Here is a 25,563-nt window from a genome sequence, read left to right as displayed (position 1 = left end):
ATGGAAAAGTCAAATAAGTGAAGAAGTGAGCTAAAATACCGTGGACATTGTGGTTTTCTAGTATATTATGGAGAGGCAGTTTGGCTGGGGGATTTTGCGCCAATCACCAGGAGACGGTGAGTTCGACTCCCGCCTTAGACATGAAAGCCTGCTGGTTGTCTTTGGGCCAATCACCGGGAAGTTGTGAGTTCTAGTCCCACCTTCGGCATGAAAGCCAGCTGGTGAACTTTGGGCCGATCACTCTCTCTCAGCCCAACCCACCTCGCAGGGTTGTTGTTGTGGGGAAAAGAGGAGGGAAGAAGGAGTAATAGGTATGTTCACTGCCTTGAGTTATATATAAAAAAATAATAAAGGCAGGATAAAAATAAAGAGCTATTGAGTCTCTGTGAAATTATAAAATGTATGGTAAAACTGAAAATCGGTCTTATGTTTCAAGCGAAGGCTGCAATGTTTATTTATTTCTCTTTGATTATCCAGCTTCTAACAAAAACTGTCTGGATCCTGAGTTCCTGAAGGCAATTCCCATTATGAAAACACGGAGCGGGATGCAAGTAGGTGCAAGCTTTTTCAATCCAACCCAAGGTTGTTCTTTTCTCGCTACAAGGTCTGCGATAGAATAGAATAGATTAGAATAGAATAGAATAGAATAGAATAGAATAGAATAGAATAGAATAGAATGGAATGGAATGGAATGGAATGGAATGGAATGGAACGGAATGGAACGGAATGGAACGGAATGGAACGGAATAGAATAGAACAGAACAGAATAGAATAGAATAGAATAGAATAGAATAGAATAGAATAGAATAGAATAGAATAGAAAATATGGAATGGAAAGAATAGAATAGAATAGAATAGAATAGAATAGAATAGAATAGAATAGAATAGAATAGAATAGAATAGAATAGAATAGAATAGAATAGAATAGAATATATGGAATGGAATGGAATAGGACAGGATAGGACAGGACAGAACAACAGAACAGAACAGAAAATATGGAATGGAGTGGAATGGAATAGAACACAACAGAATAAAAAAAGAAAAGAAAATAATAGAGTTGGAAGGGACCTTGGAGGTCATCTAGTCCAACCCCTTGCTCAGGCAGGAAACCCTATACCATTTCAGAAAATTGGTGGTATATTAAGGAGTTACTCTTTTCACGGGCCAAGTGTTTTAAAGACCCTTTAATGGAACTCCCTGGATTTATTGCGCTGCCACTGAATGACGTAGCTACTTCATGACTAACTTTGCTTCTGTCTCCCTAAATCTCAGAACTGGCTGTTCAAGTAGAATGTAAAAGTTTGAGTACACCTTGACTTTCAACCATTTGTTTAGTGAGTGTGTGAAATTACATTGGCAGTAAAAAAAAAGTGACTTACAACCAGTTTTTTTGCCCTTAGGATTGTTGTAGCAGCATCCCTGGGGTCATGTGGACAAAATTCAAGTGCTTGCACCTAGTATGTGTTTTATGACAGTTGCATTGTCCTGGGATCATGTGATCACCATTTATGACCAACTATATCAGGGGTCTTCAAACTTGGCCCTTTCATGACTTGTGGACTCCAACTCCCAGAATTCCGCAGCCAGCATGCTGGAATTATGGCCACTTCATGACTTTGGGACTTCAACTCCCAGAATTCCTCAGCCAGAATGGGGGAACTATGGTCCCTTCATGACTTGTGGACTTCAACTCCCAGAATTCCTCAACCAGCATGGGGAAAGCTTTGGCCCCTTCATGACTCGTGGACTTCAACTCCCAGAATTCCTCAACCAGCATGGGGGAAACTATGGCCCCTTCATGACTCGTGGACTTCAACTCCCAGAATTCCTCAGCCAGCATTCCTGGCTGAGGAATTCTGGGAGTTGAAATCCACAAGTCATCAAAGGGCCAAGTTTGAAGAGCCCCAGTTTAGAGCAGTGTTTCCCATCCTTTTTAAGATTGATGGACTTCCAGAATTCAATTGCCGGCGGAGGAATTCTGGGAGTTGAAGTCCACCCGCCTTCAAGTTCCCGCGGTTGAGAAACACTAGCTTAAAGAGGGCCTGTGCAGGAAACCCCTCCCCTCTTTTGCCTGCTGCCAACGAAGACCTTGAGGGAGAATTGTTTTGCTTTCCCCCCCCCCAGTTCTCCTGCGCCTCCCCCAGCCACAACCACCCGGAGAACGCCTACGAGGTCTGGGTCTGCAACAGCGACGGTTACGTGGGGCAGGTGTGTCTTCTCAGCATCCGGAAGGAGCCCATCGTGGAAGCCTGCATTGCCGTCTGCTCCGCCCGGATTCTGTGCATCGCCTCCGTGCCGGGTCTCAAGAGGACCTACAGGTACCGGCCGTGCCAGCCTCCCTCCGAGGTGGGCTCTGCTCGGGAATCTCTGGGGGGGCTTGCGAGGGTTCCGCTGCGGAAGGAAGGAGGGGTGAATAGGGAGCTTTCGTTTTCATTCGTTCAGGAAAAATATATACGGGCCATGTTTTATTTATTTATTTATTTAGAATAGAATAGCACAGTGTAGAGTACACTCAAGAACAGAATAGAATAGAATAGAATAGAATAGAATAGAATAGAATAGAATAGAATAGAATAGAATAGAATAGAATAGAATAGAATAGAATAGAATATAGAATAGAATAGAATAGAATAGAAAATAGAATAGAATAGAATAGAATAGAATAGAATAGAATAGAATAGAATAGAATAGAATAGAATAGAAAATATGCAATGCAATGGAATGGATGAATAGAATAGAATAGAATTAGAATAGAATGGAATAGAATAGAATAGAATAGAATAGAATAGAATAGAATAGAATAGAATAGAATAGAATAGAATAGAATAGAATAGAATAGAATAGAAAATATGGAATGGAATAGAATAGAATAGAAAATATGGCATAGAATAGAATAGGATAGAATAGAATAGAATAATTTAAGTAGAATAGAATAGAATAGAAAATATAGAATAGATTAGAAAATATGGAATAGAATAGAATAGAATAGAATAGAATAGAAAATATGGAATAGAATAGAATAGAATAGAATAGAATAGAATAGAATAATTAAAGTAGAATAGAATAGAATAGAATAGAAATAAGAATTGGAATAGAATAGAATAGAATAGAATAGAATAATAGAATAGAATAGAATAATTAAAGTAGAATAGAATAGAATAGAATAGAATAGAATAGAATAGAATAGAATAGAATAGAATAGAATAGAATAGAAAATATGCAATGCAATGGAATGGATGAATAGAATAGAATAGAATTAGAATAGAATGGAATAGAATAGAATAGAATAGAATAGAATAGAATAGAATAGAATAGAATAGAATAGAATAGAATAGAATAGAATAGAATAGAATAGAATAGAATAGAAAATATGGAATGGAATAGAATAGAAAAGAAAATATGGCATAGAATAGAATAGGATAGAATAGAATAGAATAATTTAAGTAGAATAGAATAGAATAGAAAATATAGAAGAGATTAGAAAATATGGAATAGAATAGAATAGAATAGAATAGAAAATATGGAATAGAATAGAATAGAATAGAATAGAATAGAATAGAATAGAATAGAATAGAATAATTAAAGTAGAATAGAATAGAATAAAATTCAACGTGTAGCAGACTCACTTTTCTTTTTTACAACGCCTTCTTTCCTAGGGAACGCCCCGTCTCTCTGGCCAGCCCAGCCTCGGAGCTACCAAACCCCACCCTGGATGAGGCTCCCCCTCAACCGTGTTTGCACATCTCCATTTCTGGATCTTCTCTGGAGATCTTGGAGCCGATGGATACCACCGGCCAGGAACTCGTCCCGTTTGACAGCGATGACACCGACGACGAGTCCTCGCCAAGTCCCTCGGGCACCCTTCAAAGCCACTCCACCATCTCCAGTTTTACAAGTGAGTTGTCTGTTTCTGGAAAAAGAAAAGACACGGCGAGCTGTGAAGTGAGTTCATATAGCGACCGTTCAGAGTTACTACAGTGCTGGAAAAGCGACACACTTACGACCGTTGCAGCATCCCCGTGGTCACGTGTTCAAAATTCAGAGGCTTGGCAACTGGCACGTATTTATGACGGTTGCAATGTCCCGGGGTCACATGATCAAAATTCAGATGCTTCGTATTTATGACTGGTTCCAGCGTCCCCGGGTGTCACGTGATCCCCTTTTGCAAAATCAGTGGGGAAGCCAGATTAATTTTAGAACTATGTCACTAACTGAACAACTGCAGTAGTAGTAGTAGTAGTAATAGTAGTAATATAACAACAACAACAACAACAGTAATAATAATAAAGTTGGAAGGGACCTTGGAGGTCATCTAGTCCAACCCCCTGCTCAGGCAGGAAACCCTTGGTCAAAGAATGCAATAAGATTTGTCTGGCATGATCTGTTTTTGACAAACCCATGTTGGTTTTTAGTGATCACCTTGTGATTCACTTAAGAACTGTGGCGAGAAATGCCATAAAAATGGAGCCAAATTAACATAGGTCTCACTTAACGACCAAAATGTTTGGGCTCAATTGTGGGGGTAAGTCGAGGACTACCTGTACTGCAAAAGTCCCGTTCCATACACACATACAATCACACACAAACACACACGGAGTTGTTGTTTTTTCAGCCCATTTTCTTTTACCAAGACTTGGTTGCTTTAAGAAACATTTTAAAAATCCAACTTTTTCTCTTTTTTCCCCCCCTAGCAAGTACTTGATAAAGCAGCGTGGAAGCATTTCAGCACAAACAATTCAGTTGTCTCTCTGTTCCTAAGAAACAGGCCTTTTATTACCTAGCAAAATGTCCAAATATTTTTGCTCCCTGGAAGCTGTCCTTGTTTATCCACTTTGAGAATCACAGCGTTGTTAGAACCGAGATGGAATAATATGACGTATTCTGCACCGAATGGGAGCTTGTTATTGTTTATATTAATGCTGTAGCCAGTGTCTAGATGGTGCGACGCGATATCCTATTAATAAGCAACGCACTGGAATAAACCATCATCCATATAACAATGCTCCCTCCTAAAAACAATTTTTTTATTATTATTAATATTGTTAAAAGGAGCGGCCCCAATCTTTCAAAACAGAATGAAGCATTTATTATAGCAGCCCTTTAAAAATAGCAGCACATTAAAAAAAATATCTCCAGGCATAACTTCCTGTTTAGCTATGAACTAGTTTTCCCAAGCTGATGTCTGCTAAAGTTGGTGGGGACTGGACTTCTCCAATTTTCCTGCTAGAGGACGTGCTAGCTGCGAATTTAGGAAGTTAAAACTTCCTAGGAAGTCTTTCAAGGAAGGATTCTGGATTTGGGAGAGAGGTTTTAAGCAATCTGCAATAACCCACCCTGTATTCTGGAATAAAAGTGTGGAGGAAGTGGGTTTTCCAAAATCTCTTGAATATGAGGCACCAGGAGAAGCGGAGAGAAGAGCGGTGAATGTGGTGATGGGCTTGCAAGCAAAATCTTATGAAGAATAGTTGAAAGAATTGGATGTACTTCGAAGGAAGGAAGGAAGGAAGGAAGGAAGGAAAGGAAGGAAGGAAGGAAGGAAGGAAGGAAGGAAGGAAGGAGTGGATAGACAGAACAGAATAAACTTAGAATAGAATAGAATAGAATAGAATAGAATAGAATAGAATAGAATAGAATAGAATAGAATAGAATAGAATAGAATAGAATAGAATAGAATAGAATAGAATAGAATAGAATAGAATAGAATAGAATAGAATAGAATAGAATAGAATAACAGAGTTGGAAGGGACCTTGGAGGTCATCTAATCCAACCCCCTACTCAGGCAGGAAACCGTGTACCATTTCAGACAAATGGCCGTCCAGTCTCTTCTTAAAAACCTCAAGTTTTGAAGCACTCACCGTTTCTGGAGGCAGGTTGTTCCACTGATTAATTGTTCTAACTGTCAGAAAATTCCTCCTTAGTTCTAGGTTGCTTCTCTCCTTGACTAGTTTCCATCCATTGCTTCTCGTCCTGCCTTCAGGGGCTTTGGAGAATAGCTTGACTCCCTCTTCTTTGGGGCAGCCCCTGAGAAACTGGAAGGCGGCTATCCTGTCACCCCTCATCCTTCTCTTCATTAAACTACACATACCCAATTCCAGCAACCGTTCCTGATATGTTTTAGCCTCCAGTCCCTTGATCATCTTCGTTGCTCTTCTCTGCACTCTTTCTAGAGTCTCGACATCTTTTTTACATCGTGGGGACCAAAACTGGATGCCGTATTCCAAGTGTGGCCTTACCAAGGCCTTGTAAAGTGGTATTAACCCTTCACGTGATCTTGATTCTACCCCTCTATTAATGCAGCCCAGCACTGTGTTGGCTGTTTTGGCAGCTGCAGCACCCGGCTGGCTCCTGTTTAGGCGATGGTCCACTTAAATATGTTTGCAAATGTTTGTAAGTCGAGGAATCCCCACATTTTGCTGTCCTCTTTCCTTTGCCAGATGAGGAGAGCCCCAGTTCCAAAGATGTGACGGCCGAGACCACCAGCTCGGAAGAGGAGCAGGACCCCGGTAGCTTCCTTCCCATCGTTCGCCCCTTCGCCCAGAACCAAATCGGCGAAAGCCCCATGGATGGCCGAGCCATGAGGCGCTCCAGTCAAGGCTCTTTCACCAGGGCCAGCCTGGAAGACCTGCTGAGCGTGGATCCCGAGGCCTATCAAAGCTCCATGTGGCTGGGCACCGAGGATGGCTGGTAAGGACACCCTGCCCTGGCACCCCTCCAGGTTTGGGGCTAACGGGTGGTGCCAGAACCCCTGTTTTCCTTCGGAGTGTCCAGACGAGAAAGAGGGCTCCCCGCAGGCTCTCTATCCCAGGGGTCTTCAAACTTGGCCCTTTTAGGACTGATGGACTTCAACTCCCAGAATTCCTCAGCCAGGCACGCTGGCTGAGGAATTCTGGGAGTTGAAGTCCACGAGTCATGAAGGGGCCAAATTTTCCCCTTTGCTGGCTGAGGAATTCTGGGAGTTGAAGTCCTCAAGTCATGAAGGGGCCAAAACTTCCCCCATGCTGCCTCAGGAATTCTGGGAGTTGACGTCCACAAGTCATGAAGGGGCCATAGTTTCCCCATGCTGGCTCAGGAATTCTGGGAGTTGAAGTCCACAAGTCATGAAGAGGCCATAGTTCCCCTATGCTGCCTCAGGAATTCTGGGAGTTGAAGTCCACGAGTCATGAATGGGCCAAAATTTCCCCCATGCTGCCTCAGGAACTCTGGGAGTTGAAGTCCACAAGTCATGAAGGGGCCATAGTTCCCCCATGCTGCCTCAGGAATTCTGGGAGTTGAAGTCCACAAGTCATGAAGAGGCCATAGTTTCCCCATGCTGGCTGAGGAATTCTGGGAGTTGAAGTCCACGAGTCATGAAGGAGCCATAGTTCCCCCATGCTGGCTGAGGAATTCTGGGAGTTGAAGTCCACAAGTCATGAAGGGGCCATAGTTCCCCCATGCTGCCTCAGGAATTCTGGGAGTTGAAGTCCACAAGTCATGAAGGGGCCATAGTTCCCCCATGCTGGCTCAGGAATTCTGGGAGTTGAAGTCCACCAGTCATGAAGGGGCCAAAGTTCCCCCATGCTGGCTCAGGAATTCTGGGAGTTGAAGTCCACAAGTCATGAAGGGGCCATAGTTCCCCCATGCTGCCTCAGGAATTCTGGGAGTTGAAGTCCACAAGTCATGAAGGGGCCATAGTTCCCCCATGCTGCCTCAGGAATTCTGGGAGTTGAAGTCCACAAGTCATGAAGAGGCCATAGTTCCCCCATGCTGCCTCAGGAATTCTGGGAGTTGAAGTCCACAAGTCATGAAGAGGCCATAGTTTCCCCATGCTGGCTGAGGAATTCTGTGAGTTGAAGTCCACAAGTCATCAAAGGGCCACGTTTGAAGACCCCTGCTCTATCCCATTGGCTGGGCTGCTCTGAGGTCACAGGATGCTCTGAGAGCTCTTGAAAATGATTTAATATAAATATAATTCCTTTCATTGCTTGGGAGCCAGCGGGTGATCGTTTGGCTAACTCTGTTCATGGAAGAGATATTTGTAGGTCGGAGTTGAGGCCTTCGGTGGTCTCTGAGCTGGGCTGTTTTATTGCAGAAGTTTCATGACCCAACTAGGTAACATCATCAGTGCTAGAAGGGAGGGGGTTGTAGAGAGGAGGAGGAGGAGGAGGACTGTGGGGTCCTTGGTGCTCTCTGAGTTTGGTTGTTTTCTTGCAGACGTTTCATTACCGAAGTAGGTAACATCATCAGTGCTGGAAGCAAGTGGGGTTTGCCCTTTCTCCTTAGATACACTTTTATATACATCTGGTTTGACCTGTCAGTGTTGGTGGGAGTGAGCTTGTAACCACAGCCTAATCAAGGAACCACGAGGAACACCGCCACCAGCACCGACAGGGCAAGCCACTCGCACTGAGGGTATTACCTAGTTGGGTACTGAAACGTCTGCAAGAAATCAAGCAAGTGTCATGGTTCCGATGAATGAGACAGATCAAAGAACACTGCATGATAGTTTATTCCAAAAAAGTCTATAATAATGAGAACGGAGCATCGGCACTCATGGATGGACGCCAGAATCTGAATTCTCCTCCCCTTAACACATCATATCATACAGAATCTCCCTCCTTTAATTACACATCATAAATCACATTCACCAATTAGTTTAACACACGAAGTTTCACTTCCCTTCTGAAGCTGCGCTCTTATCTTCTCAAAATATCCGGGTTGAATTCCTCCGGCGCTTTAGTGATTCAAAGCCGAACAGTTAAAGCAAAAGGCTGCCTCTTATATTGTCAGTGCAAAAACATGTCAGTGTTGGCAGCATTGACACCAAGCTCAGAGAGCAGCAAGGAGCCCACAGTTCAATCCTGAGCTACAAATATGGAATTCTGAGGTGTAGCTATTGTTCCTCTGATACGTTAGCTTCAGTAGTTCTCCTCCTCCTCCTCCTCCTTCCTTCCTTCCTTCCTTCCTTCCTTCCCAGATGATGTTACCTAGTTGGGTAATGAAACATCTGCAAGAAACCAGTCAAGCTCAGAGAGCACCAAAGATCCCACAGCCCCCTTCCTTCCTTCCTTCCTTCCTCCTTCCTTCCTTCCTTCCTCCCTCTCTCCCTTCCTTCCTTCCTTTCTTCATTGCTTCCTTCCTTCCTTCTTCCTTCTAGCACAGATGATGTTACCTAGTTGGGTAATGAAACGTCTGCAAAAAATCAGCTAAGCTCAGAGAGCACCAATGACCCCACAGCCCCCTTCCTTCCTTCCTTCCTCCTTCCTTCCTTCCTCCCTCCCTCTCTCCCTTCCTTCCTTCCTTTCTTCCTTGCTTCCTTCCTTGCTTCCTTCTTCCTTCTAGCACAGATGATGTTACCTAGTTGGGTAATGAAACATCTGCAAGAAACCAGCCAAGCTCAGAGAGCACCAAAGATCCCACAGCCCCCTTCCTTCCTTCCTCCCTTCCTTCCTTCCTTCCTTCCTTCCTTCCTTCCTTCCTCCCTCTCTCCCTTCCTTTCTTCCTTTCTTCCTTGCTTCCTTCCTTGCTTCCTTCTTCCTTCTAGCACAGATGATGTTACCTAGTTGGGTAATGAAACATCTGCAAGAAACCAGCCAAGCTCAGAGAGCACCAAGGACCCCACAGCCCCCTTCCTTCCTTCCTTCCTTCCTTCCTTCCTTCCTTCCTTCCTTCCTTCCTTCCTTCCTTCCTTCCTTCCTTCCTTCCCAGATGATGTTACCTAGTTGGGTAATGAAACATCTGCAAGAAACCAGCCAATCTCAGAGAGCAACAACGACCCCCACAGCCCCACCTCCTCCTCCTCACGAGTCTACTACAGTTTTTCATCAGTCATCTCTCTTAAATCAGCACAATGCCCTTTTTGCCTTGAGTTGCCTCGGGATCCGGACCTCACGTCTCTCCCCTTTGGTTTGCAGCATCCACGTCTATCAGTCTTCAGACAACATTCGCAACCGGAAGAACAGCCTGAAGATGCAACATTCGGCCTCTGTCACCTGCATTTTGTAAGTGTCGAAGCACATTTAGGGTACACACGTACCCCATGCGCCACTACGCCGGACCGGTTGATATCCCGTGCGGATTTAAGGAGAAGTCCCAATTTTGCTGCACGCGGTAAAGGAAGGAATAGAAAAGTGTAAAGACCAAAAGATTTAGTGAAGGATGGAGCATTTAGAACAGGGCTCTTCAAAGTTGGCCCTTTTAGGACTTGTGGACTTCAAGTCCCAGAGTTCCTCAGCCAGGCACGTGTGCCTGGCTGAGGAATTCTGGGACTTGAAGTCCACAAGTCCTAAAAGGGCCACGTTTGAAGAGTCCCGGTTTAGAAGATGTTTTGAACATGGGACAAGCGATCACGATTGGATCTGGGGGGGGAGGAAGGAAAGTCTGGGCTGCTCCATGACTTGAATGATTCTTCTTCCCATGAACACACTTCTCTGGGCGTTTTAGGGCCGCCATTCCAGGAGGATCTCAAGCCAAGTATGGACAACCATTTGGCTGGTGTGGTTTGAGGGGATTGCTAACTTGGGCCAGAGGACCTCCGAGGTCCCTTCCGGCCCCAGGAGTCTATGATACGGTGACCTCCGGGGTCAACTTCCCACCCCAAGGAGCCTATGCTTCTGTGACCCCCGGGGTCCCAACCCTAGGAGACTATGCTTCTGTGACCTCCGAGGTCTATTTCAAACTTAGGAGTCTACGATATATTTTTTTCTCCTAAACCTTTACAATTTCAGTTGTGGGAATGGATTATTGCCGATCAGTGAATAAAAGCATTTAGAGATAAAAGCATTGGAGATAACACAACCCAGGCTTAACGATTCAGCGGAGATGAATTATTTTTTTCACTGCTGTTCTGGCTACCATCCTATCGTGTGTGAATGGGTTTCCGAGCAGCCCGCTTTTATCTGACGTAAAACGTGTGGTTTCTTTCCCCACCCCTCCACATTATTGTGATTTATTTCAGAGTGGGGGGAGAGGCAAGGTGGAATAGCATAGAGCTGTCCATCGTACCTTATTCTAATTCCATTTTTAATTGTATTTTATCAAATTCCATTTTAAATCGTTTGTATCAAATTTGAGTAACAATTTGTGCTGGAAACTGGCACTTTGATATGGCCCGAGGGCTAATCAATAAAGTTGTTAATACATAGAACTGTCCAGAGTTATAGGGGAAGTTGGGAAGCATATCAATTCGCTAAAATCATTGTTATCGTTCCACAGGTATCTTGATAACCAGGTGTTCGTGTCCCTGGCCAACGGAGAGCTGATCGCCTATCAGAGGGAGGCAGGTAAGAAGGCTGAATATACACCTGCCACTTAAGGACACCCGGCCTTTCCTGGTGCTTTGGCTCCGAAAGTGGCCAAGGATATATTTTCTCCTATTTCTCCCACTCCCCGCAGAACTACACCTCCCATCACACACACCCCCACTCAGCAAAGCCCTGGCCACTTCTGCCTTCCTGTTCCGGAGGGGTTGAGAAAGTTGGGGCTGGCAATCCCACAAAGCTGGGGAGGGGTGACCTTGCAAAATTGGAAGCACGTGTGAATCCTATCCATCACGCTGAGTAGCGGTGATGGCAGAATGGCTTCCCCAGGTCAGACCCTCTTGCTGGGTTTTTTTGGGATGGATAATGCCTCGTTTAGTGACCCCACCCCCGCCATTCGTTTAGTGACTGTTCAAAGTTAAACCAGCATTGGGAGAAAGAAAAAAAAACGACTTATTTTTCATCTTTCCGAGCATCCCCACGGTCATGGGATCAAAATTCAGACACTCGGCAACTGACTGGTGTTTATGACGGACACAGCGTCCCCGTGTGTGTGTGTGTGTGTGTGTCACGTGATCCCCTTTAGCGACCTCCTGACGAGCAAAGTTAAGCCGGATTCGCTTGACGACCGCGTTACGAACTAAACAACTGCAGCCATTCACTTAACCACGCAGGCGAGAAAGGTTGTAAAAAGGGGCGAAACACGTCTAACCACTGTCTCGCTTAACGAAAGAAATTTTGGCCTCAGTTTGTGCTTGTAAATCGAGGACTGGGTATAACCCAAGATTCTGGCCGATATCCTAAATAACCCCAAAGCATTTGGGGAAGGAGGGGTGGGGGGGCGAGAAAAGATTGTGGCGGCATTCACACAATACCCGTAGGCTCTTGTAGGAGTGTCATTGTTATAAACGTCCACAATAGCTTGTACCACAAAAGGGTTACGTGGCCGTGGCGATACGGCACGTCGGAAGTGTGAAAGGCGGTCATAAGTCATTTTGTTCAGGGCCGTTGTAACTTCGAACCGTCACTAAATGATGGGGTGTAAGTCAAGGGCTACCTGCAAACTGATTTATCGCTATAAAGCCTACGCACAAGGAATCTTTTCAACTAAAGGTTAGCGCCTGCTAGGAGTTAGCTAAGGGGCGACTGTATTCAAGGGAGGTTGAACGGAGTAGTTTCCTTGTGGCTACGAAGGGATTCCAGGCTGACTCCTCTTTTGACTCTGCCTCTCCTTCTCCCACGGCCACATCGCCCAAATAGCGAGGCGTCTTCCGTGAAGAAGCAAAACGCAGGTTGCTTATCTCCTTTTCTCTCTTCCAGGACGCTTTTGGGATTCTCACAACTCGAAGTCTCTCTTGTTGGGCTCTCCGGGCAGCCCCGTAACCAAGATGGTGGCCGTGGGCGGGAAGCTCTGGTGTGGCTGCCAGAACCGAATCGTTATCCTCAAGACTTCCACGCTGCTTCAGGAGGTAAGAAGGGGCCAATTCTAGCTCCACCAGCTTCTGCAGGCAACGTCAGCACCAGGTGGATACCTGCAAGTAGGTTCCTCCAGGTTTTGCAAGGGGTCTCGGGGAACCAGGAGATCAGTGGTGATAGGGTTGGAGACCCCGTGCGCATAGCTGACTTTTGGGCTTCTAAAATTAACACGTACAAGTGGAAATCATAAGGTTTTTGAGCAGGATCCATCTGTTGTGATTTCGTGCCAACCAATGGGCCCGGCAGCTTGGGAATCAGAGGAGGAGGAGGAGGGGCCTGGAGAGCCATCAGAGGAGGAGGAAGGCTCTGAGGAGCTCCAGAACTTACAATCTGATGAAGAGCCTGGCCCCTCCCCTCCTCCTCAGGCTGAGACCCAGCTGTGCTAGGAAGCTGAGTCAGACTCTGAGGACTCACAGCTGGAAGACATCATAGACCAGTGATGGCGAACCTTTTAGAGACTGAGTGCCCAAACTGCAACCCAAAACCCACTTATGTTTCATTGGCAGCTGGGTAGCCGGGGCACCCTGGCCCGTTGGGTGGGCGTGCCCTATCAGGGGGCATGGCTTCAGTGGTAACGGCAGACTGGGTGGGACTAAAAAGTCAATCAATTCCAACTTTGCGAGATCTTTTTTTTCCCCGCGAGAAGTTGAAATTGATTGATTGAACCTTTTTTTTTTTTGCACATGGTGGTGGAAGCCACAAGCGAAAAGGTTTTATAAAAACCATCTGAAGGCCTAGGACTGGGGCGACAGGATGCGTGCCCACAGAGAGGGCTGTGTGTGTGCCACCTGTGGCACGTGTGCCATAGGTTCGGCACCACGGTCATAGACGCTTGCAAATGCCGACAGGCAACAAGAGCAGGACAGAGGGAGGCAATGGGGCGACTCCAAGGGCGAAGGAGAAGGCCTTGAGAAGCTACACCTGGGGTCTGCGTAATAAAAAGGGAAGGTGTGGGCGGTGCTGGTTGCTGAAGGCATCCCTTTGCGAAGGACTCAAGTTTCGTGGGATCGTGTTCTGTTCGCCTGGCCTGTGGACAATCCTCCGATTGAATCGTGTTCTGTTTGCCTTTGCTTTGGGGACATTTTGCAGGCCTGTCAATAATAATAAAAGGGGTTTGTTTTTCCTGCGTTTCCAGCCTACTTGTTAAAAGAGGGATGTGTCCTTGTGGGTTCACAAGGACTCACATAGGCTGGGACAGAACACCATCTTCCCACTGGATTCCAGATCCTGCGTGCTTGATCTTTGGGTGCCTGTTGTTGGGAAGGGAAATGAAATAGTCCGCAGGTACGAAACCCAGCAAAACAAAGGCTTGGAGAGAGAAACATGTACAGCTAGTCCTCGACTTACGGCCAAAACTGAGCCCAACATTTCTGTTGTGAAGCAAGACAGTTATCAAACACGTTTGGCCCCATTTGATGACCTTCCTCGCCACCGTTGTTAACAGGATCGTTAATTTAGTAACTCAGCTGTCCAGCGAAGCTGGCTTCCCCCTTTGACTGCTTGTCAGAAGGTCGCAAGAAGCGGATCGATCACATGACACGCGCACACACACACACACACACACACACACACACACACACACCAGCACTCTGCAACCGTCATGAATACGAGTCGGTTGCCAAGGATCTGAATTATGATCACATGACTGTGGGAATGCTGCAGTGGTTGTAAGCGGGGAAAACGGTCACAGGGCACATTTTTCAGTGTGGTCGTAACTTCGAACGGACACTAAACAAACTGTTGTAAGTCCAACACTCCTTGTACTCACTTCTTCCAGCAGTTGTCGTAATTTCAAACGGTTGCAAAACAAATGCTCATACGTTGGACAGCCACTTGTCTGGAATGGCATAGGGTCTCCTGCTTGAGCAGGGGGTTGGAGTAGAGCAGGGCTTTCCAACCAGTGGTACGGATACCACCTGTGGTACATGGGCACCTGGCAGGTGGTACGCGACCATCCTAGCAAAGTGGTAGCGGGGGAGGGGAATGAGCTGACCCGGTGGCAGCACCGCACAAGCCCGAGCGAGAGACGGCTGGAGCTGCAGGGCTGTCAGGGCTCAGCGGAAGCGCCAGGATCAGCGCCAGGCTCCAGCTGGAGCTCAGCACCGATCCTGGCGCTTCTGTTGAGCCCAGAAGAAGCGCTGATCAGCCGGAATGTTGCAGCATCTCCAGGGTCTTGTGATTGAAATTCAGATGCTTGGCAACTGATTCATATTTATGACGGTCACAGTGTCCCAGGGTCTTGTGAAGTGACCAAAACCTGCTGCAACCACCCAGCAGACGGGGGGGGGGGGGGAATAAAAACCAAACACCCCCCCACCCCCGCTGTCAATCCTCAACAGAGATGCTCCCAACCATGAAAACCTCGGACAGGAGGAAGAGCGCCACCGGGTGGGCAGGCAGGTGTCTTGCTCGGCTGTGGCTTGGGGGGCACTTTTTTCAGGGCCATTGTAACTTCGAACAGTCACTAAGCTGTTGTAAGTTGAGGACTACCTGTACTTCATCACTTTTTTTCTTTCTTTTTTTTTTTTTTGCTCATCAAGTTTTTGACACCTTGCTAGGTGACCGGTGGTACTCGGATGTTGCCGTATCCTAAAAGTGGTACAATGGGTGAAAAAGTTGAAAAGCCCTGTGCTAGATGACCTCCAAGGTCCCTTCTGACTCTGTTATTCTATTCTGTTCTGTTCTATTCTATTCTATTCTATTCCATATTTTCTTTTCTATTCTATTCTATTCTATTCTATTCTATTCTATTCTATTCTATTCTTCTATTCTATTTCCATTCCATATTTTCTATTCTATTCCATTCTGTTCTGTTCTGTTCTGTTCTGTTCTGTTCTATTATATTATATTATATTTCCATTCCATATTTTCTATTCTATTCCATTCTATTCTATTTTATTCTATTATATTATATTCTGTAATTCTATTCTATACTATTCTATTTTCATTCCATTCTATATTCTATTCTATTCTATTCTATTCTATTCTATTCTATTCTATTCTATTCTATTCTATTCTATTCTATTCTATTCTATTCTATTTTCATTCCATTCTCTATTCTATTCTATTATTTCCATTCCATATTTTCTATTTTATTCCATTCCGTTCTGTTCTATTCTATTCTAGTCTACCCTCCCCTCCCCTGCCCTACAGTACACTACTCTATTCTGTTCTGTTCTGTTGAGGAGTACTTCTAAAGGATGCGAGTATCTTCATGAGAAGTCAACCAGGTCTCTCTGCTCTCCTTCCCAGCACACATTTGTGGTCGGGCAAGACGGCACCCGCAGTGTGACGTGCCTGGTGACCTCCAGCGTCGGGATTTGGGTCACCCTCCAAGGGAGCGCCCAGGTCCGGCTTTATCATCCTGCCAGTTATGATCAGTTGGCTGAAGTGGACGTCACCCCTCCAGTCCACAAGATGTTGGCAGGTAAGGCCCTGGAAATCAGGTGCCATTGCAGCTCCTCGCATGAGATTGCGGGGTGTGTGTGTGTTTGTGTGTGAGCATGAGTGTATGTCTTTACGAGAAGAAGTGGCTGCAAACACTCCCATCCAAGACAGTGTTCCTCAACCTTGGCCACTTGAAGGTGGGTGGATTTCAACTCCCAGAATTCCCCAAGCAGCATGCTGCCTGGAGAATTCTGGGAGTTGAAGTCCACCTGTGCTGGCAATAACAATAGCAACAACAACAATAGTAGTAGTATTAGTACTAGTACTAGTAATACATATACCCACATACACACACACGTATGACCTAGAGAAACAGCACAGTGTAGTTTGGATGTGTACGTACACATAGCGAGAAAAACAAATCTTGTGAGTTTACCAAATGGATGACATATGGAACAAAGCTGTATGTATGTATGTATGTACGTATGTATGTCTGAGGACGTCTCCGTGGTCATGTGGCCGGCATGACTAGACGCCAAAGGCGCACGGAACGCCGTTACCTTCCCACCGGAGTGGTCCCTATTTTTCTACTTGCATTTTTACGTGCTTTCGAACTGCTAGGTGGGCAGAAGCTGGGACGAGTAACAGGCGCTCACTCTGCTACGCGGCACTCGGGATTCGACCCGCCAAACTGCCGACCTTGTGATCGACAAGCTCAGCGTCCTAGCATACTGAGCCACCATGTCCTCGGACAAGCGCTGGCTCTTCGGCTTTGAAACGGAGATGAGCACCGGCCCCTAGATTCGGAAACGACTAGCACGCATGTGCGGGGGAACCTTTACCTTTATGTATGTATGTATGTACGAATGAATGAATGAATGAATGAATGAATGAATGAATGAATGAATGAATGCTGCTCTGGATTTTTTATTTCTCCAGAGAGCAGAGGAACACAGCATAGGGTATGTCCACAAAAGTGGAGACAAACAAGCCAGGATGGTGTTTGCAAGCGCACTTTTCAAAAAGCCGCTGCATTCAGCCCTGTGGTTACTGCCACCCCCTCGATTTTCCAGACAGGAAGAGAAACAAAGGCCAGACAAACCATCATTCCTGGCTCTGTTTTTTTTTTTTTTTTTTTTTTTTTTGAGGACCACTTGAACAATTAACCCAAAGACTTCTATAATCTTCGTCTCTTCCCCGGCTGTAGGATCGGACGCCATCATCCGGCAACACAAAGCGGCTTGTTTGCGGATCACTTCCCTCTTGGCCTGCAAAGAGTTGCTCTGGATCGGCACCAGTGCGGGGGTCGTGCTGACCCTCCCCATCGCAGGCAACAGCGCTGCTTTGAAGACCCCTCCTCTCCCTGTCGGACTTTCCCAAGGCCACACCGGTCACGTCCGATTCCTTACGTCCATCGAGCTGCCCGAGGGATTTAATGCCCTTTTTCCCTTGCCAGGAGAAGCAGGTGAGCTGGTCAAGATCTTTTCAAGGTGATTAGAGCAGATCAGAGGCTGAGCAAGATTGGATCTACTCTAGAATGGATTCGGTGCAAGGAGTCCTTGTTTAATGACGGCCTCAAATAGCGACCGAAATTACGACGGTGAGGAAAAGGAAATTTTATGGCTTGCCTTTATTCACCTTTTAAAGGTTGTGTGGAATCAAAACGCAGGATCCAAAAAACCAATTGTCAAGGCATATGGAAGTACAGGCAGTCCTCGACTTACCACAGTTCACTTAGTGACTTTTCAAAGTTACAATGGCACACACCAAAAAAAAAAAACGACTTACGACCATTTTCACACTTACGACCGCAGCAGCATCCTCACGGTGACGTGATCGAAATTCGGACGCTTGGCAACTGACTCATAGTTACGATGGTCGCAACGCCCCGGGGGTCACGTGATCCCCTTTTGCAGCCTCCTGACAAGCAAAGCCCATGTGGGAAGCCAGATTCACTTAACAACCGTATTACCAACTTAGCAACTGAAGTCGTAAAATGGGACAGAACACACTTACTGAATTTCTCACTTAGGAACATTAACGCTGGGGTCCATTGTGGTCATAAGTCAAGGATTCCCTGTATTTATTATTTTAACAATGCACACTGGAGGTTATTTCCCTCCAGAAAATAATCAGAGGAAGTCTTACACACGAAAGGAAACATTGAGATTTATACATTTCAAGAAAAGAGGAAAAAATGAGAGCCCTGCAGATGTGCAGGGGATAAACAATGCAAGCATGAATATTCATAATTAGCAAACCTCAAATTACGGGTAACCCTTGACTTAACAACCACAGCTCAGCACAAAATCTCTGCCGCTAAGCAAGTCAGTTCTTAAGTGAGTTTTGCTCCAATTTTGTGACCTTCCTTGCCACCATTGTTAAGCGAATCGCTGCGGTTGTTAAGCGAGTAACACGGTTGTTAAGTGAATCTGGCTTCCCCCGTTGACTTTTGCTTATCAGAAGGTCGCAAAAGGGGTTCACGCGACACCGCAACTGTCATAAGTACACGCCAGTTGCCAAGCCTCCGAATTCTGATCACGTGACCAGGGGGAGGTGGCAACGGTCGTAAAAAAAATCACCACAAGCCGCTTTTTTCAGAGCCGTCACAACTTCGCGCGGTCACTAAATGAATTGTCAGCCGAGGACTGCCCCTACGGGGCATTCGGTTTTCCTCGGATAGATCTAGGTTAGCTGGTTACAGAATTGCATCTTGATCAACTACATCTCTCTCACACACACACACCTTTCCCCGTACAGGTACAGAAAAATCCAGCGACTCGGACAAACGGGATTCAACGCGGCACCGGCCATCGAAGTCCAAAATGCTGGTGGTCAGCGGTGGAGACGGCTACGAGGATTTCCGGCTCACCAACAGCAGCGAGACGGTGGGCCGGGATGACAGCACCAACCACCTCCTCCTCTGGAGGGTCTGATGTGGGTCAGAACGGGGCGCTCACCCCCTCATTGTGGGGCGAGGCAGAGAGTGAGAAAGAGAGAGAGAGAGCCAAACTCCCGTCCTCGCCGTTCCCACCCGAACGGCTGAATTTCTTTAGCTGTGCCTCGTCCTCCGTCTCGTACGCGTGATTGCCGCCCGGACCCACGGGGGGCGCCGTGCCTTGAGGAGGATTGTCGCCGATCCGCCCTGCCGACCAACCCCCTTAGAACGCACGTCCATATTGCACGCCTCGCGCTTACCGCTGTCTCTAAGTGTTAACGGGGAGGCGCACGCATGGGCCTGTGGGTGCGAGAGGCTGGAGGAGGGCCCGAGGGGGGCCACGCTGTCACGCGGAGGCCCCGTGGGAAGGCCCGAAGGTGGACCTTTGGCCCCGTTTACGAGGGGATAGTCCTCTTTGGGGAAACGATTTGGCGCCACGTCCCCCGAGGGATTGGACCTTGTGTCGATGATGGTCTTCTAAGCCATCTCAGGGGGCTTTGACGAGATCTAGACCTCATTCCAGGAATCTGTTCTCCATCCAGACTTTGATTCCCCCACGTGCTTTTCCAAAGGAGGTCCAAAAGCAGAAGTCCACCCCTTAACCTCCTGACCCTTTGCACGCCAGGATCTTCCGATTCACCATTTTACCACGATCTAGGGATTCCTTTCCCTCACCGCCAGGCTACCGATAACTCGAGGGGGGGGTATGTTGCTTGCCCGTGGATGCGCGTGTGTTCTTATGTGTAAAATAACCTTTATTTATTGTTGATTGGAGCAAAGAGGGGCTGTTTGGGGCCACAAGAGTGAAACGAGAGGGCTGAAGATGCTTATGGCACGTTTCCTCGTCTGAATCATCATACCCGTTAAAGTCCTTGCTTTACGGCAACAGGAGAAGTCGCCTCAGCGAGTACCGGAAGTTACAGCCTGTGGCGGTGGAGTCACCCCAGAGTAGCTGAAATGTGTGTGTGTGTGTGTGTGTGTGTGTGTGTGTGTGTGTGTGTGTGTTTATCAAGGACTGACTGGGACAAAAGAAATGGTGGGTAGAGACAGTTAACGAGGGCTTGGACCGGTTTCTCTCAACCTGGGTCAATTTAAAACGGGTGGACTTCAACTCCCAGAATTCCCTGGCCACCTGGGGAACGCTGGGAGTGGAAGTCAGAATAATAGAGTAACCGTTGGGAGGGTCCTTAGAGGTCTTCTAGTCCAACCCCTGCCTCTTGCAGGAGAGCCCTCTACCACTTCAGATAAATGGTTGTCCAATCGCTTCAAAACTTCCAGTGTTGGAACTTCTGGAGGCGTGCCGGCTGAGGGATTCTGGGAGAGGAAGTCCAGCCATGTTGGCTGGGGAACTCTGGGACCTCCATCCAAGCCGGCTGGGGGATTCTGGGAGAGGAAGTCCAGCCATGTTGGCTGGGGAATTCTGGGACCTCCATCCAAGCCGGCTGGGGGATTCTGGGAGAGGAAGTCCAGCCATGTTGGCTGGGGAATTCTGGGACCTCCATCCAAGCCGGCTGGGGGATTCTGGGAGAGGAAGTCCAGCCATGTTGGCTGGGGAATTCTGGGACCTCCATCCAAGCCAGCTGGGGGATTCTGGGAGAGGAAGTCCACCCATCTTAAAATTGCCCAGCTTGAGGGGGGGGAAACGGGATAGTCGTCATACAAAGCAGACCTACCAAACCCTGACCACTGCGTTTTCCTCGGTGTTTTCTCGCCAGGGCATCAGGAAGCCGAAGGGGGAACGAGGAGGAGAGGGTCGCAGCCCCCCACCCCTCCCAGCCTTGTACTTTGCACAGTATTTATATTTTGTGGTTTTTTTAAATGCCAGCTCTTCCCTGTTTTGCGGAAAGGGCCGAAGAGGCGCGGAAAGGTTAGCAAGCACTTAATTTGCAGGTTGCTTTTTGTGGAACGTCGAGGGGAGGGCCTCCACCTCCCCCAAGAAAGAAATACAACACTCACACACACACACACACACACACACACCTCCAAACAGCTGTTGTGTTTGTTATCCTCTACTGCCCCAGAAAAATCAGAAGAGAAGCAAGACTTGCAAACGAAGCAGCCAGGAAACCTAGAAGGAAACTCGGGGTCTGTTGGCCTCCGCCATGGATGGCCTTGGATTTGGTCAAGAGGAAGGAAAATATAAGATGGGCTGGAGAATGCATGAGAATTCCTAGGCACCCTTCAGGGCTGATTTTTTAGACTCTGATCTGGTGTTCCTTCGGCCGTGGACTTCTTGAGGGGAACTAATTCGCTCCTCCAGTGTGGAATTGAACTCGCGTCTAAATTGTGCTCGATCGGGTCGCGACGCGCCACCGGCGCCCCTTGAAACGTGAGACCGTGCAGGTTGCCAAAATGCTGAAATGCAAAGCCGGTGAGTTAGTCAGGCCATCTGTTAAATAAATAAATAAATAAATAATTTTATTTGTATACCGCCCTTCTCCCGAAGGACTCAGGGCGGTGAACCGGGCAAACATAATAAAAATACGAAATAGAAAAATTAAAAAGGAATTTAAACAAGATGCCCAAGTTACAACAATAGATTAAAATACATTTAAAACAACAATAAAATCCAAACCCCATCCCCCGTCAGACCAGGCCGGCTTGTTCGAACAAATAAGTCTTTAAGACTATAATAATCAGCAGAAGCCAACCAACTTGGATAACCAGTTCACTCAGGCCAAACTTAAGGGATCCTTGGCGCTCTCTGAGGTTGGTTATCCCAGAGGTGCCTTTTTTTTTTTCAGGAGGCCACTAAAACTTCCTCGTTTTTCTTTGAAGGCGCAGAGCCGAAGAAGCTTCTTGGAGGAGAAGCGAAAGGTCTTCAAAGAAAGAAAGTCCAGTGGCCTCGTGAAAAAAAAAAAGCACCTTTGGGATCAACTATGACCTGGGAGTGATGGAGACTCTCCAAAGACATCTGAGCTGGGTGGTTTTCTTGCAGACGTTTCATGACCCAACTAGGGAACATCTTCAGGGCTAGAAGGGAGGGTGGAAGGTGGCAGAGTGAAGGAAGAGGAGAGGAAGGAGGGGGAAGAAGATTGTGGGGTCCCTGGTGCTCTCTTGAGCTGTGTTGCCTTCTTGCAGACGTTTCATGACCCAACTAGGTAACATCATCAGGGCTAGGAGGGAGAGAGGAGAACATTCCCCAGAGCCTTTATCACCAATGATGTTTCTAAGTTGGGTCATGAAATGTCTGCAAGAAAGCAACTAAGCTCAGAGAGCACTGAAGACCCCACAATCCTCCTCCTCCTCCTCCTCCCCACTCCCAGCACTGATGATGTTTTTTTATTTATTTATTTTTTAATTTTAATTCCATTTATATCCCGCCCTTCTCCGAAGACTCAGGGCGGCTTACAAGCTTAGCAGTAGCCTTCATTCTATGTATATGTATATGTTACCTAGCTTGGTCATGAAACATCAGCACAAAACAACACAGATCAGAGGGCACCTAGGACCCCACAGTCCTCCTCCTCCTCTTCCTCACAAGCCCCCTTCTAGCGCTGATGATGTCACCTAGTTGGGTCATGAAACATCTGCAAGAAAACAACCCAGCTCAGAGAGCAACGAGGACCCCACAGTCTTTCCCCCCCACACTACTCCTCCTCCTCCTCCCCCCTTCTAGCCCTGATGATGTCACCTAGTTGGGTCATGAAACATCAGCAGGAAAACACCACAGATCAGAGGGCACCTAGGACCCCACGGTCCTCCTCTTCCTCACAAGCCCTCTTCTAGCCCTGATGATGTCACCTAGTTGGGTCATGAAACATCTGCAAGGAAGCAACTAAGCTCAGAGAGTACTAAAGACCTCACAGCCATTCTCCTCCTCCTCCCTTCCGGCACTGATGATGTTACCTAGTTGGGTGATGAAATGTCTGCAAGAAAACCACCCAGCTCAGAGAGGACCAAGGACCCCACAGTTTAACCCTGAGCTACAAATATTCCGTTCCCTTGGTTCCAGTCTTAAGGCTTTGAAACATACTCCCCAGGAAAGATCACTTGGTTCCAGTCTAAATAATCCATTCCCTACTACAGATCTTCTTATCCCGTCTCCATATATCTGAAGACGTAAAATCATGCCGTCTTCGAGGACTGAGCTTCCTAACTCACCGAAACTCGAAAACTTGGGAACTTAAACCAAAATGTAATTTTAACCCGGTCGGTTTTGAAAATGAGACCGTGGCTCGTTCTTCTCTTTGACTTCTGCACTCCTTAAGTTATTGCTGACGCGTGAATCTGTGGTACAGAACATGCACCTAAACACTGGAGCTTCGCCTTCAGTTCGAATGGATTTAACCTAGATTTTGTTCGACTTCCAGATTTATTTGTTGTAACGGTCCATTTCAAGATACTCTTAGGATGGGTTTCTTGGTTTGTTTTGTAAAACCCTCCTACGTTGGACAATAGTAGCAGCGCTGCCTTGCCTGAGCTTGAAAGGCCAGCGCTCGGTTTATTAGTACTTGGAAAGGACACCACCAGGAAATCCCAAACAGAAAACAGTCGGGAAGCAGACAGTCGCAAGCGTTCCGTTTTCAGGCTGCGAAAAGAACATGGATGCGCCCCTAAGAGTCACCAGAAATTAAGCTGGCAAGTATCTTTCTAGGGCAGTTTGCCTGCAACTTTAAGCCAGGTGGATTTTTAGCTCTTAGATCTCCTGGTGGTCTCCTGTCTACCCTTGGCTTTTCGAAGAGCAACCCCAATCGGATGGCCGTGAGCTTTTGAAGTCTCCTTCGAGTGCTGGGGACTCCGTGGAGACCTTCATCTTGTTTTGTTGGCCATATCGAAGGGATCTGCCCTTGCCAACTTCTAGAACTTTCCTGACACCCCATGTGAAGTGCTCACAGAAGGTCCTTCAAGGCCTCAAAGGCCGGTTCTCCTGAACACTCACGCGAAGCCGCCTTTACACACTTTCCAAGATTTGTGTTGGCCTCTTTATCCATCTCCATTTCTGTGAGGGCCAAAGTCTTGCAAAGCCATCCAACCTCGTGAGCTTTCAGCCATCACCGTCCCCAAGATGGACGCCTCCAGCGAAGAGGTCCAGAAAGCCAAGATGGACACCGTCGTTGGGACCGCCATCTTGACTGTTTTGATGCCCTGTACATTATTTTATTTTCCCCCACACACACACACTTGAGTCTCCTAGCCAAATAGGATTTTTGAACATACAGGTAGTCCTCAACTTACGACAGGTCGCTTAGTGACCAGGTTACAACGGCGCTGAGGAAAGTGACTTAAGATTTTTCACAATGATCGTTGCGGCGTCTCCGCGGTCAGGTGATCAGCGTTCAAACGCTGGGCAACTGACTCACATTTGCGACGGTTGCAGTGATCCCCTTCCGCCACCACCTGACCAAGTCAACGGGGAAGCCAGATTGACTTTCACTTATGGCCGTTTCTCACACTTACGACCGTTGCAGCATCACATGATCAAAATTCAGTCACTTAGCAACTGACTCATATTTATGACGGTCAGAGTGTCCCGGGGTTATGTGATCTCCTTTTGCGATCTTCTAACAATGGGGAAGCCAGTTTCACTTAACAACCGGGTTAGTAACCTAACAAGTGCAGTGATTCACTTAACAACTGTGGCCGGAAGGGACGTAAAATGGGGCAAAACCCATCGAACCACTGTCTTGGTTAGCTCAGTGGTGGCCGTAAGTTGAGGACTACCTGTATTAGCCCCAAACCACTCGCTTTCAGAAAGTAACGACCCAGAGAATAGATTTAATCCAGGTCCACCTTCACCATTATTTTCAGGGGGTTTTTTTAGAAAAGGTATCTCACCTGGACTTTATCCACCCAAGACATCCTAGGAGGTGTTCCAAAATTGTCTCCAAAGTATAATTGTCTCCCAGGGTGGAAACAGAAATTACAACATGCCGGAGGAGACCTTGTGTACTACCTGTATTTATGTACTGTAGCATTTGATCCAATTTGGGGATTCTGTTTTTCCTGGCCTTGAATTTCTTCTTTTTTTGTCTACAGTTTGGTAAGCATGGAGAATCCCTTTAAAAGACCGAATGGCAATCCTTGGCTGAAAAGCAATTTCCTAACAGTTCATAATTTCTCCACTTTGGCCACTTAAAGAAGTGTGGACTTCAACTCCCAGAATTCCCCTGGAAATTCGTAATTTCTCCACTTTGGCACGTTGGAAGACGTGTGGACTTCCGATTCCCAGAATTCCTCTGGAAGTTCATAATTTCTCCACTTTGGCACCTTGGAAGAGTTGTAGACTTCCGATTCCCAGAATTCCCCTGGAAATTCATAATTTCTCCACTTTGGCACCTTGGAAGAGCTGCGTACTGGTTGGCTGGGGAATTCTGAGAATTGAAGTCCACCCACCTTCGAGTTGCCAAGCTTGAGAAACGCAGAAGCCGATATTGTACGAAACAGCTGTGGTTTCTCCCCCCCCCCAGTTTCTCAGATGATTTTATTATTTTTTTACTCTTCTGGACGGATATTTCTCCACCCTGCATCAACCTTTGCCACCAACGCTTCATCTTCTTCTCCAAAGTTAACGCCGTTCCCCACAC

At 46.8% G+C, this 25,563-nt stretch overlaps 1 protein-coding gene across 1 annotated transcript in view; it reads left to right on the top strand.

Moving 5' to 3' along the window:
• ARHGEF17 (Rho guanine nucleotide exchange factor 17) overlaps positions 1–19,129 on the top strand; it is a 122,063-nt gene extending 102,934 nt beyond the window's left edge. Inside the window, exons 12-21 of the mRNA XM_083362089.1 lie at positions 478–551; positions 2,125–2,318; positions 3,657–3,895; positions 6,436–6,685; positions 9,892–9,978; positions 11,192–11,259; positions 12,556–12,704; positions 15,964–16,138; positions 17,306–17,563; positions 18,859–19,129. Coding sequence (XP_083218215.1) covers positions 478–551; positions 2,125–2,318; positions 3,657–3,895; positions 6,436–6,685; positions 9,892–9,978; positions 11,192–11,259; positions 12,556–12,704; positions 15,964–16,138; positions 17,306–17,563; positions 18,859–19,034 — 1,670 coding nt within the window. The 3' untranslated portion in view covers positions 19,035–19,129. The remainder of the gene's footprint in view (positions 1–477; positions 552–2,124; positions 2,319–3,656; positions 3,896–6,435; positions 6,686–9,891; positions 9,979–11,191; positions 11,260–12,555; positions 12,705–15,963; positions 16,139–17,305; positions 17,564–18,858) is intronic.
• Positions 19,130–25,563: the final 6,434 nt, after the last annotated feature.

Source organism: Vipera ursinii, assembly GCF_947247035.1.
Source record: "Vipera ursinii genome assembly, chromosome: 4".
NCBI classification, from domain to species: Eukaryota; Metazoa; Chordata; class Lepidosauria; order Squamata; family Viperidae; genus Vipera; species Vipera ursinii.
The sequence above is the reverse complement of the archived record's forward strand: the minus strand, read 5'-3'. Positions and strand labels throughout refer to the sequence as shown.